The sequence below is a fragment of the Acomys minous genome (assembly GCF_964271855.1).
Source record: "Acomys minous genome assembly, chromosome: 2".
Taxonomy (NCBI): Eukaryota; Metazoa; Chordata; class Mammalia; order Rodentia; family Muridae; genus Acomys; species Acomys minous.
Window position 1 is genome coordinate 49,149,068 of NC_140484.1, and position 13,005 is coordinate 49,162,072.

Here is a 13,005-nt window from a genome sequence, read left to right on the forward strand (position 1 = left end):
CTGGTCCACAGAGTGACTTCCAGGACAGCCAGGGCTACACAGAGGAAACCCTGTCTTGAAAAACCAAAAGAAAGAAACCTTATAGTTGTTGGCTAACTACCTGCCCTGAACATTGTTATGAACCAGTATAGCGTACATATTCTCTGGAGACAGAAGCCAAGTTCAAATGCTAGTTTTCTCCTTAAGCAGCTCTATGACCCTGAACAAATGACTGGGTCCTGAGTCTCAAGTTCCTTTGTATCTGAAGGGGGGTGGGGCTGCTATCCCCATGAAGTTGTCAAGAGAGCATATGCAGTGCCCACTACAGCCCGGAACACACAAGTTCAACTACAGTACCCACGTGTAAGTATCCCTACTTGCATTCTTTTGCTAAGTCTACGCTGCCTCCTCCCTGTCCCATTTTTTGGCCTCATAAGCAATGGGACTCACATGCTTGCCCAACGCAGCTGTCAAATAAATGAACTGGAGGGCGGACGTGAAGGCATGAGGACTTGTGAAAGAAACCAGCCAACACCAGTTCAAAGGGATCATTTCACTGCTAGTTTTATGTTCTAGAATGTGGAGTGAGAATTGGTTACACCTCAGCAAAGTCCCCAGTGCCCTTGGAGAACCCTGGCTCACCTGCTCTGCCCTATAATGTCCTGTTTATCTGGCTTCAGCTTGGGAAGAACCTTCATCCTGCCACCCAGTGGGAGTGATGCCTCCAACCTTCTCTGTGGCCAACTCACAATGGGAAGAGCAGGCCTGGCGTCAGTTCATGCTCCCCAGATGTTAAATTTTGGGACCAAGTACAAATTCGTCTTTGAGTGGTCCTCCACCACCACTGCTCTGTCTCTCCGTTGTCTGGGAGCCAGAGAGGGACTGCACCCCGAGAATGGAGCTAGCCTCTGGATCCGGTTTGCTGCGTTTGGCCAGGTCCTCATTGTGAGCCTTTCGGATGTGGCGGTAGAGGTCCCCTGACTGTGTGTAGCTTCGTAGGCAATAGCGGCACTCGTACGGTCGCTCACGGGTGTGTACTGTGGCATGTCGCCGGAGTGTATAAGAACACGAGAAGGTCTTTCCACAGGTCTTGCAGGTGGGAACATCCTCTGTAAAATTCCCAAAGTTCCCTGGGGCTGCTGCTTCATACTCAGAAGGAGGGTAAAGCGGTTCCTGCAGGGCTGGCGGTGCAGGCAGGGGTGAGGTCACCAGTCCTCGATGATACTGCCCTGGGCCTGGCAGCAGATGGTACGGCAAATGAGATTCTGGAAGCAAGAAGTGGTCACTTGGCCCCACCTCCTCTAGTCCTGTTGCCCCTGGCTCCTCAAAAGCCTCTGGGTGTGAAGGCTGTCCCCTATACACTGCTCCCCCAGATGGGAACAGCCCTTCAGATCCCTGAGGCTGTTCATCTGGCAAGTCAGTCTCCTCATCAGAGATCACAATAGCTTCTACCTTCACCTGGACCAATTCAGCTTCTGCTGGGGCCGGGGCCTGGGACAGAACTGGGGCTGGAGCCGGAAGTGGGGCTGGAGTTGGAGGATAGAAGCCTTGCAATGGTCCTCCACTGTCCCTCGGTTCCACCACCACCCTCAGACTCTCAGGAACCACATCGAGAGGAGTCAAGGGCTCCACCGGAACTGCTGGAAGGCCAGAAGAGAAGTAGTTTACAGGAATGGTCTCTGTAGAGCTACTGGGGCTGGCGAGAGAGACAGAGACATCAGCCACTGGTGGGGGAAGTGCCCGCAGATGTGAGGAGTCAACTTCCACGCTTGGCTGTGTCGTGTCAGCCCCACTGGACGCTGGTGGCTCATCTGCAGGATGAGCAACAGGCAAGGGAGTGGCCGGAGCCTTCCATTCCTCTTTGCTCCAATGGGCTGAAGGCTCAACAGGTGCCAGTAAAGGCTGGGGGCCTCGAGAACTGCCTGGCAAAAACTCCAAACTAACAGGAGTGCTTTCCTCTTCCCTCTTGGTACTGTCTGCCTCTGCCAGGGGCCGGGCTTGCAACCGCTGCTTACATACCTTGACGATGTCATTCATGTGCAAGTAGCTGGCCGCTGCCAGCACATCTTCCAGAGGGGTATCCCCTCTAAGGGCCAGCTGGCCAGCGTACATAAAGTCCAGAAGCAACCCAAAGGCTGGGGCTGTGACAATCTCGTTGTGAATACACACCAGATCCCTCTTGTCCAACTCCCGCTCCTTGTAGAAAAGCTGAAAGAACGGGCTGCAGGAAGCCAGCACAGCCCGATGGGCCAAGAACTGGGTGCTACCAACCATCACAGTGCAGTCACAAAGGAAACCCTGGGACCGCTGCTCCCGTAGGCTCTGAAGCAGCTGCTGACTGTGTTCTGGGAACTCCATAGCACCCCACGGAGGGAAGGGTGCCCAAGAAAGTTCCCCACCAGTGGCTCCCTGAGAAGAAAAGACAGTGAATTAGGACAGGAAACTTCCACAGCAAAGTCCACATCAGCCCTTAACGAGGGCTTGCCACCTAAGGCCTCTGGCACCACATGCCCCCCGCCAACCACCACCCAACCATATTTCAGTTAACTGCCCCTTCTCCCGGGTAAAACCCCAAGACCTGTTAGCTCCGCCCCCTAGACCTACCTAACCTTAGAGTCGTCCCCGCCCCTATTCGAAAAAGCCCTGCTCCCGGAAGTCCCGCCCCCTAACCAGCCTCCGCTTCCTCGATCCCCAGCCGGTGCTTTCCAGTGACTCCTCCAACTAGGACTGTCTTTCGCGTCCAGGCTTTCCAGGATGATGGCTTCACGCCCTGGTCCCGGAACTCTCTGCGCCTCTCCCTCTCGCATTCCAGGGCTAGGGACTCCCAACGTAGGAACTAACAGAGAAAGCTGAGCCCTCACAACCAAGCATCCACCAGGAGAGCTCCGCCCCTTCCCACCTTCGCTGTCCTAATTGGCTCAAGTTTGCCCTCTCTCGTTGTGGATTGGTTCACCGTGCACTACCCCGCCCCTCGGTAACTAGCTTCTCCAAATGGGCCATCCGTGCCATCGCTCAGGCTTCAAGGCTTACGATTGGTTGTTGCTCCTGTCTTAAACTCCACCCCCCCTCATCCCGCCTTCTTTGCTCCAGAGCTCTCAGGATTGGCTGAACTTCTTCACTTATCTGTTTCTCATAGGGAAATTACCCGCCTGGGTGGGGCGCGAGTTTGGCACCTGCGCAGTGTGTTCGGGAGTAACGTGTTCCTGCTGCAGAGTGCCTAGAAGGGAAGAAACACAAGATAAACTCTTTGGGTACCCTTGTAGGCCCAGGTCTAGACCAGGCTCTACCAAAACAGGGCAGTAAGCGACCCCTCTAAAAAGTGTAGTACGCTCTCACAGATCCCGTTCTCAAAAATTCCAGGATGCCCCACTAGTTTCAGGTTCAGCCGTGGTGTTAGGCAACCACCGCCTAAACTTTCAATGTAAGCTTGTGAGAACAGGAGTGGGACAGAATCTAAAAATAATCTCTTGTTAAACTAAGGAAGCCGGGCGTGGTGGCGCAGGCCTGTAATCCCAGCACTCCGGGAGGCAGAGGCAGGAGATGTCTGTGAGTTCGAGGCCAGCCTGGTCTGCATAGTGGATTGCAGACCGGCCAGAGGGGCACAGTGAGCCCCTCAAAATAAATAGTTCCAAGAAGTGGGGCTTTGTTCAATGTAACTTCTTTGTTGGTGTTGTTGTTCGTTTTTAAAATAATGTATTTATATTCTTTGCATTGGTGTTTTGCTTGCATGAATGTCTGTGAGAAGCTGTCTGATCCTCTGAGAGGGTGTGTAATCCTCTGGAACTGGAGTTACAGACAGCTGTGAGCTGCCATGTGGGTGCCAGTAATTGAACTCAGAACCTCTGGAAGAACAGTCAGTGTTTTTTGTTGTTGTTGTTGTTGTTGTTGTTGTTTCGTTTTTTTAAATTTTTTAAAACTTACTTTTATTTTATGTGCATTGGTGTTTTGCCTGCATCTATGTCTACTCAAGAGTTTCAGATCTTGGAGATACAGACAGTTGTGAGCTTCCATGTGGGTGCTAGGGTTTGAACCGGAATCCTATGGAAGAGCAGTCAGTGCCGTTAACCACTGAGCCATCTCTCTAGCCCCTGTTTGTTTGTGTGGCTGGTTGGTTGGTTTTGTTTGTTTGGATTGATTGATTGGTTGATTTTTGCTTGAGAGGGTTTCCCCATGTAGCCCAAGTTTTCCTGGGCCTTGGGGTGCTCATTCCTCTGTGTCACCTGCTGGTTCTGTAGGCAGTTACTATCACAGCTGTCTGAATATTGCTGAAGAAGTTGAAGAAATCTCCTCTGTCTCTTTCTCTTTTCTAGTCTTTCTTTTCTTTCTCTTTTTTTGTTTTTGTGGTGTTCTGTTTGGTTTTTGAGACAGGAATTCTCTGTTTTAGCCTTTGGCTGTCCTGGAACTCACTCAAAGAGGCCAGCCTCTGCCTCCTGAGTGCTGGGATTAAAGGCCTGCGCCACCACGCCCGGCTCTTTCTTTCTTTTTTGTTTTTTGTTTTTGTTTTAATACAGGTAGCCAAGAACAACCTTGTACTCCTGATCTTCTCCTGGGATTTTTGGGTATTCATCAACACATCCAACCTGAATACTTTGTTTGTTTTTATTTGTTTGTTTGTTTTTTGGGACAGAGTTTCTCTTGTAGTCCTGGTTGTCCTGGACTTGCTTTGTAGGCCAGTCTGGCCTTGAACTCACAGAGATCATCCTGCCTCTGCCTCTGGGATTAAAGGTGTGCACCACCACGCCTGGTGGCTCCTTAACCTGAATAAAACTTTGAGTGTCTCTAGAGGCAACAAAGGAAAGGACTGTAAAGTAAGGTTATAGCGCTCAGAAAGGGGTATAAAGTCTCTTGCCTGCCGCTCAGAGAATCATGAAAAGTTTTCAGGAGTGTGTCAGTACCCTGTCACTTCACACCTCCTGTTTGTTTGTTTGTTTGTTTCCCAAGACAGGGTTTTTCGGGGCTCAGATGGCTGCTCATCCAAAGGTCCTGAGTTAAAATTCCCAGCAACCACATGGTGGCTCACAACCATCTATAATGAGATCTGGTGTCCTCTTCTGGCATGCAGGCAGAACACTGTATGCATAATAAATAAATAAATCTTTAACTAAAAAAGAAAAAAAAAAGATAGGGTACCTCTCTGCAGTTTGGGCTGTCCTGGAACCTGTGCTGTAGACCAGACTGGGCTTTAACTTAGAGATCCACCTTCCACTGCCTCCTGATTGCTGGTATTAAAGACATGAGGCACCACTGCCCCGCTATTTATTTATTTATTTAATTTGTTTTTTGTTTTTTGGGTTTTTTTTTTTTTGAGACAAGGTTTCTCTGTGTAGCCTTGGCTGTCCTGGACTCGCTTTGTAGACCAGGCTGGCCTCGAACTCACAATGATCCACCTGCCTCTGCTTCCCGAGTGCTGGGATTAAAGGTGTGGGCCACCATGCCTGGCATTATTTATTTATTTATTTATTTATTTATTTATTTATTGGTTTTTCGAGACAGGGTTTTTCTGTGTAGCCTTGACTGTCCTGGACTCACTTTATAGACCAGGCTGGCCTCAAACTCACAGCGATCCACCTGCCTCTGCCTCCCGAGTGCTGAGATTAAAAGCGTGCGCCACCACGCCCAGCGGTTTTGTTTTTTGTTTTTTTGAGACAGGGTTTCTCTGTGTAGCCTTGACTGTCACCAAGCCAGGCTTATAATAAACTTGGTTTGATTTTGTTTTTCGGGACACGGTTTCTCTGTGTAGCCCTCGCTGTCGTGGAACTTGCTTTTCTTTTTTGTTGTTGTTGTTGTTGTTTTTCGAGACAGGGTTTCTCTGTGTAGCCTTGGCTGTCCTGGACTCACTTTGTAGACCAGGCTGGCCTCGAACTCACAGTGATCCACCTGCCTCTGCCTCTCGAGTGCTGGGATTAAAGGCGTGCGCCGCCACGCCCAGCTGGAACTTGCTTTTCACAGGCGGGAAGACTGACCGGCCGACCTGAGGAGCGGGGCTTCGTGGATCCCCGCCCAAGACGATAAGGCTCTATAAAAGGCCCCGGAAGCGCTCAGAAAGCAGGGGGTGGGACGTCGGAAAGTGCTTCCGGTGAGGTCCTTCCATGCGGAGTTCTGCGCTCCGCGGTGCAAACTTCTGCGGAAAATGTTTTATCACGTGAGCTGAACGTGGGGAGGCGGTGGGGGCATGGGCAGGAGGAGCCAGGAGGCCGGGAAGGGGCGAGCGGTCTCCTCTGGTTGTCAGGGCGGCTGCTGGAGTGGCCATTCCCCTTTCTCTGTAGATTTCCTTGGAGCACGAGATCCTGCTGCACCCTCGCTACTTCGGTCCCAACTTACTCAACACGGTGAAGCAGAAGCTCTTCACCGAGGTGGAGGGGACCTGCACCGGGAAGTGAGTGTCACACCCACCGTGTCGTAACCCTGACCGTAACCTCTACCCAACTCCTCCTGTCAGGGCTTGTCACTCACTCTCAGGAGCCCTTTCAGGCACCCAGGGCAGCCCGGTGTTGCCTGTCTCAGGCCCTCTGCAAAAGTTGGGTAACAAAGTGTCCTGCCTCTGTGTGAGATCACTAATGCAAATGGTTTTGATTTTGAGATGGTCTCACCATGTGGACCAGGCTGACTTCTGCCTCAAGAGATCTGTTTGCCGCGGCGTGCTGGAATTTTTATGTTTTTCGAAAGATCTGTCTCACCATGTTGTCTCAGGCAGGCCTGCGACCCTGACTAATCAATCCTCCCGGCTCAGTCTACATGGTGCTGAGGTAATAGACGTTTGTCAGCTGGTCTGGCCCTTGGGCATTTACTGTACAATTATGAGAGCATCACTTACTCTCACAGGTACTGATCTGGGTCCTGTCATTCGTTTGGCCGTTGAGCTCTCTGAGCAGAGCTCAGAGCAGAGCACACACGGGCTCCTGTTGCTGATGGCCTTTTTTTTTTTTTAATTAATTTATTCTTGTTACATCTCAATGGTCATCCCATCCTTTGTATCCTCCCATTCTTCCCTCCCTCCTCTTTTCCCCTTACTCCCCTCCCCTATGACTGTGACTGAGGGGGATTACCTCCCCCTGTATATGCTCATAGGGTATCAAGTCTTTTCTTGGTAACCTGCTATCCTTCCTCTGAGTGCCACCAGGTCTCCCCCTCCAGGGGACATGGTCAAATATGAGGCACCAGAGTACGTGTGAAAGTCATACCCCAGCTGATGGCTCTACATATACAGTAGCTGTCTTGTGTCATCCTCTTTGCAGGTATGGCTTTGTGATCGCTGTCACCACTATCGACAATATCGGTGCTGGTGTGATCCAGCCAGGCCGAGGTTTTGTTCTTTATCCAGTGAAGTACAAGGCTATTGTTTTCCGGCCCTTTAAAGGTGAGGTGGTGGATGCTGTGGTCACTCAGGTCAACAAGGTAAGGACATTCAGAGAAAGGTTGTGGGTGGTTCCTAAAGTCAGGGCTCAGTCCTCAGTCTTTTGTTCTTAAGGTTTATTTTTACTTCCAGGGTGTGGTGGCCCACGCCTTTAATCCCAGCACTTGGGAGGTGGAGGCAGGCGGATCTCTGAGTTCGAGGCCAGCCTGGTCTACAAATTGAGTCTAGGACAGCCAAGGCTACACAGAGAAATCCTATCTCCAGAAAAAAAAATTTTTTACTTTATATTATTTTTGCTTTTTAAGATGGGGTTTCTCTGTGTAGTCCTGGCTGTCCTGGAACTCACTCTGTAGGCCAGGCTTGCCTAGAGCTCAGAGATCCACCTGCCTCTGCCTTCTTGTGCTGGCATTGAAGACATGAGCCACAGTGCCCAGCAATTTATTTTCTTTTTAATTATGTTTACTTGTATGCTATCTCTGTGTGAGTATGAGCCGTGGGTGCTGGTACCCTCTGAGGCTTTGCGAGGGTTTCAGGTCCCCTTATCGCTGGGGTTGTGAGATCCTGGATATGGGTGCTAGGAACTAAACTCGGGTCCTCTGCAAGAGCAGATGCACTCTTAATTACTGAGCCGTCTCTTCAGTCCCTCAGGTCACTTTTTGGTTCTTCAGTTTCCTAACCTGTCAAGTAATATTACTCATCTAACTTGGGGTCTTGTGAATTAACATCAGTCATCACACTACAACAAAAGCCTCTGTTGACTGAGTAGGTGCTGTGGACTAATAATGTGTAAATTCCCTCTGACTTTTTCTTTCTTTCTTTCTTTCTTTCTTTCTTTTTTTTTGGTTTTTTGAGACAGGGTTTCTCTGTGTAGCCTTGACTGTCCTGGACTCACTTTGTAGACCAGGCTGGCCTCGAACTCACAGAGATCCGCCTGCCTCTGCCTCCCGAGTGCTGGGATTAAAGGCGTGCACCACCCCGCCTGCCATGCCTGACTTTTTAAATTATGTGTGGGTATTTTGTCTGCGTGTATGCCTATGTACCACATGAGTTGGTGCCCATGAAGGCCAGAAAAGGGATGTTGGTTCTCTTGGAACTGGAGTTAACAGAAGGTTGTAAAGTACCCTGTGGGTTCTGGAAATCAAACCTGATTCCTTTAGAGGAGAACCTAGTTGTCTCAACCACTTGAGTCGTTGTTGTAGCTGAAGCTGGAAGGCCTGGCGTGGCGTTTTAAGCCTGTAAGCCTAGCACTTGCGAAGCCGACGTAGGATCGACGCGTGTCTTAAACTGGCATGGGACGTAGAGGGGGCTCGCTGTCTCAAACCAAAAATAATGTGGCTATTGTTAGTGGGCAAAGTGCTTGCTGTGTGAGCGCGGGGCCCTGAGCCTGGTCCCCAGCACCCTTGGAAAATCCAAGCTTAGTAATAGAAGCCTGTAATCCTCTCTACTTGGGAGGCTGAAACAGACCACAAGTTCAAGGCCTGCCTGGGCTGTCATGTAAATAACACAGTTAGTGATACCGTCTTAAACTCAGAAGTTACATGTTTGTTGTTGTTGTTGTTGTTATTTTTGGGGGGGGGGTTGGTTTTGGTTTGGTTTCCTTTAGTTTAGTTTTTATGTACCATTGTGCCCAGCTAGACCTTAAGTTTTTTAGAAGCTAAGGATTATAGCTTAGTGGTTTAGAGCGCTGGTTGTTCTTCGGCAGGACCTGGGTTTGACTCCCAGCACCCGCACAGCGGCTCACAATCTTCTGTAACTCAGGTTCCACGGCCTCCAACACCTTCTTCTGGCTTCCACAGGCTCCATGCTCACGGTGCACGGACACACAGGCACGCACGATACTCTCACACATAAAAAGAATGGAAAATAAAAATGTAAGGAAGCAAAAGGTTACAGTGAGAGAAATAAAAGCAAACGCTACAATTCAGACTGTTACAAAACACGAATAGCACCATTAGAAATCAGATAAAGATGGAAAACTGAGTCCCTCAAAGCCATACGTAAGCCGGGCATGGTGGCGCACGCCTGTAATCCCAGCACTCGGGAGGCAGAGGCAGGCAGATCGCTGTGAGTTCGAGGCCAGCCTGGTCTACAAAGTGGTTCCAGGACAGCCAAGGCTACACAGAGAAACCCTGTCTCAAAAAACCAAAACAAACAAACAAACAAAAAAAAATCAAAGCCATACGTTTCCCTCTTAGGTTGGACTTTTCACAGAAATTGGGCCCATGTCCTGCTTCATCTCTCGACATGTAAGTCTGGGTGTGCTGGGAGGAGCCAAAGATGAGAGCCCAGTTCATGGCCAGCATCTGTTGACAGAGCCCTTTGAAGTGCTAACCGTCCTGTCAATTTCCTTCTAGTCCATCCCATCGGAGATGGAATTTGACCCAAACTCGAATCCCCCTTGTTACAAGACAGTGGATGAGGTGAGTGAGCGGGAGGAAGTTGGTGAGAGGCCGGGGGTGAGTCATGCTGAGGCTGGGCGCGGCTCACACATCCTGAGTGTGCATGAGCACGTCCTTCCTTTCCGTCCACAGGATATCGTGATTCAGCAGGACGATGAGATCCGCTTGAAGATTGTGGGGACACGTGTAGACAAAAACGACATTGTGAGTCTCTTGCTGGACTTCTTGCCTATAGCCCAGACTGGCCTAGGACTCATGAGCCCCCTGCCTCAGCCTCCCAAGTGGTAGGATTCCAAATAGGCCAATACCATCGTTCTTGGCTGAGAGCTCCTGGTTTCTTTTTTCTTGTTTAAAACTTTACTATTTTAGTGTTTTTAAAGATTGCGTTATTTGTGTGGATGTGCGTGGGTGTACACCCACTCACCACAGTGTGGCGTTCAGACAGCTTTCAGGCTCTCTCCTGCAGCTGCGGGCTTGGGGGATGGAACTCAGGCCATCAGGCCCAGGCAGCAAAGCTCCTTTTCCATCTGAGCTGTTTCACTGGCCCAAGACCTGTTGATTTCTTGCCATCCACAGTGGGTGGGAGTTTTCCGTGTTATTTTTCCATGAGAAGGGGATGGGAGCCAGCAGGCTTGGAGTGGGAGATGAGGAGAAGATGCCCGTGCTTGCCGTGGTCTCACTTCCCTCTTCCCCCTTCCTCCTACAGTTTGCTATTGGCTCTCTGATGGATGATTACTTGGGTGAGTGCCTGACATGGATGCCCAGACTGCGCCCTGAAGAAGGATGTGCTGGGAGGCATTAAGTCCCCGTCCTGCTCTCCTGGAAACCCGAGACAGACATCTCCTTGGGGTGGGGGTCTATGGTTTTGGCTGCCTGGGAACTCAGTGTCTAACTGGAGTGTCTTTGCTTGTTTTGTAGGACTTGTGAGCTGAATGAGGGAGCCTCCAGCCTTGTTTGGTCCTGTTTTGAAAAGTAGGACTTTTCTACTTGGTACATTGTCCACAGTACTGGCCACTGTTAGGGAGGCAAGGAAGGTTCCCTGCCCCCAGAAGACTTTGCGTGCTTCTCCTAGTTGAGTTGTGTTCCCAGACTCTGACTGTAACCGTAAGCATCCTTAGTTCTCATGGGAACATTGTCTTCTCTTATTAAGAATAAGAGCTCTGTGTAGCTGCGTTTGCTATTTTGTGGGTTCTTCTTTTTCCCACCCTCTATCCCCGCCACCGTTCACAGCAAATCTGAATCTAATTTTTTTCTTCAGCCAGTTTCCCTGAACAACCAACAGCGACAGACTCCGATGATTGTGATTCTTGGCTCTAGCATGTATATACCCTGTGAAAGTGCCCAGAATTCTAAATGTCACACAGTCACAGAAACCATTGCAGAACATGAGACAAATTATTGTCAGCTACTGTAAACAGTCTAATGTAGTCCCATATCCCCGTCCTAGGATTAAAATGAAACATATTCTTATGGTATTTCTGTGTTTTTTCTTTTTCTTTTGGTTTTTCGAGACAGGGTTTCTCTGTGTAGCCCTAGCTGTCCTGGGATTTCTTTAGACCAGACTGGCCTTGAACTCAGAAAGATTCACCTGCCTCTGCCTCCTGAGTCCTAGAATTAAAGACATATGCCATCGTGTCTCTCTTATTTCTGTGTTTTTAAATTTTTTATTTTATAAGCATTGGTGTTTTGCCTGCATGTGTGAGGGAGTCAAGTCCCCTGGAACAGGACTTACACTTGTGAGCTGCCATGTGGATGCTGGGAATTGAACCTGGGTCCTCTGAAAGAGCAACCAGTGCTCTTAACTACTGAGCCATCTCTCCAGCCCCCATATTTCTGTGTTTTGTTTTGTTTGTTGTTGTTGTTGTTGTTTTAAATAAAGAAACCAGTGTGGGTGAGGTGGCACACACCTGTGTTCCTAGCACTATGGGAGGCAAAGGCAGGCTGATCTCTGAGGCCAGCCTGCTCTACAAAGTGAGTCCAGGACAGCCAAGGCTACACAGAGAAACCCTGTCGTGAAAAACAAACAAAAACAATGCTGCCTTTCTCTCGGTTCCATGGTGCTAGCAACATGGGCAAGTGTTGTCTCTGTACTGCCAGGAAGCTCCGCAGTCACTGATTGTGACCAGAAGTGGCCTGATTAACGATACAAGAAAGGACACTTGGGCACAGCCATGAAGGCCAGTCCTCTTGAAGGTGCTTTTCATGCAAAAGAAAAAAGTGCTGGAAAAAGTAGGGGTTGAAGCCAAGCTGCCAAAGGCTGCTCTCCGGAAGTGTGTCAGGGCGCAGCTCAGCAAGAACGGCAAGAAGCTCACAGCGTCGGTGCCCAGTGATGGTGGCTTGAGCTTCATTGAGGAAAAGGATGAAGTCCTGGTTGCTGGGTTTGGTTGAAAAGGTCACGCTGTAGGTGATGCTCCTGGAGTCCGATTTAAGGTTGTTAAAGTAGCCAGTGTTTCTCTTTTGGCCCTGTACAAAGGCAAGAAGGAAAGACCAAGATCATACATTTTGACAATGCAAACAGTAATAAACTTCCATGTTCTGAAGAAGCAAAAAGCTCCTGCTGCTAGGTGTGGTGACTCACCTTAATAATAAGTAAATAAATTAATAAATAAAAACTGAAGCATCCAAAAATGACTGGAAGATGATAGAAGGAAGGCAGTCTAATATGGTTCCTTTCCCTTCACTACTCCTGGGCTGCTTTGTACACACGGATCTGCCTGGCTCTGCCTCCCAGTGCTAGGATTAAAGGCGTGCACAACCACCCCCAGCTTAAAATGTTCTTCATTGGAATTGGATGTCAACCTACTCTACATAGGTTTTTTTTTCGTTCAAAAACAGAGCAAAATGTTCTTAATTGAAATTTTGAGAAAAATAGGTTTAGACTGCTGCCCACATCTCCCAGCCCGTTTGTTAGACAGGGTCTCACTGTGGTGCTAGTTGGCCTAGAGATTTGCAGGCCTTCTGATCACTGAGATTAAAGGCATATGCTACTGCGCCTGGCTTTCATCTTTTAAAGTCAGCACCACACTATGGAAGTCTGAAAGTTAGAATGTCAAACTTTGTTCTTGTAAACAGTTTTTATTAGCCTTTATTATAGGGGTGTGTGTGTGTCTGTAGGAGTGCAGGTGCCTGCAAAGAGGCCAAGAACCAAAGTTGGAGGTACTCGTGAGGCATTGGCATGCATGCTTAGGTAGAGTAATCAGTTCTTTTAACTGCTGAGCCTTTTCTGCAGCCCCAGGAAGGTTAGTGCTTCTTGAATTGGCCCCAGGCTAGTCA

At 49.3% G+C, this 13,005-nt stretch overlaps 2 protein-coding genes and 1 pseudogene across 7 annotated transcripts; 2 read left to right on the forward strand and 1 right to left on the reverse strand.

The window, feature by feature from the left end:
• Positions 1-523: 523 nt before the first annotated feature.
• Positions 524-2,887, reverse strand: ZBTB3 (zinc finger and BTB domain containing 3). 5 transcript variants are annotated; one of them, XM_084773468.1, is made up of 2 exons: positions 2,654-2,887; positions 524-2,388 (listed from the first exon to the last, which is right to left on the reverse strand). In XM_084773468.1, exon 2 carries the CDS (start codon positions 2,335-2,337, stop codon positions 772-774), a length of 1,566 nt encoding a protein of 521 aa, XP_084629594.1. In that variant the 5' UTR covers positions 2,338-2,388; positions 2,654-2,887; the 3' UTR covers positions 524-771. The 5 variants fall into 5 exon arrangements, with proteins under 5 accessions (XP_084629594.1, XP_084629593.1, XP_084629592.1 ...); XM_084773467.1 differs by having other exon boundaries at positions 2,650-2,887; XM_084773466.1 differs by having other exon boundaries at positions 2,821-2,875.
• A 3,041-nt stretch (positions 2,888-5,928) lies between these two features.
• Positions 5,929-11,207, forward strand: POLR2G (RNA polymerase II subunit G). Its single transcript, XM_084773490.1, has 8 exons — positions 5,929-6,121; positions 6,246-6,355; positions 7,215-7,374; positions 9,529-9,579; positions 9,688-9,753; positions 9,865-9,936; positions 10,439-10,472; positions 10,651-11,207. The coding sequence occupies exons 1-8, from the start codon at positions 6,110-6,112 to the stop codon at positions 10,662-10,664; spliced, it is 519 nt and encodes a 172-aa protein (XP_084629616.1). The 5' UTR covers positions 5,929-6,109; the 3' UTR covers positions 10,665-11,207.
• A 137-nt stretch (positions 11,208-11,344) lies between these two features.
• Positions 11,345-12,344, forward strand: LOC311592737 (small ribosomal subunit protein uS12-like; annotated as a pseudogene). The gene has a single exon. The product of its transcript is annotated as a small ribosomal subunit protein uS12-like (transcript).
• The last annotated feature ends 661 nt before the right edge of the window (positions 12,345-13,005 follow it).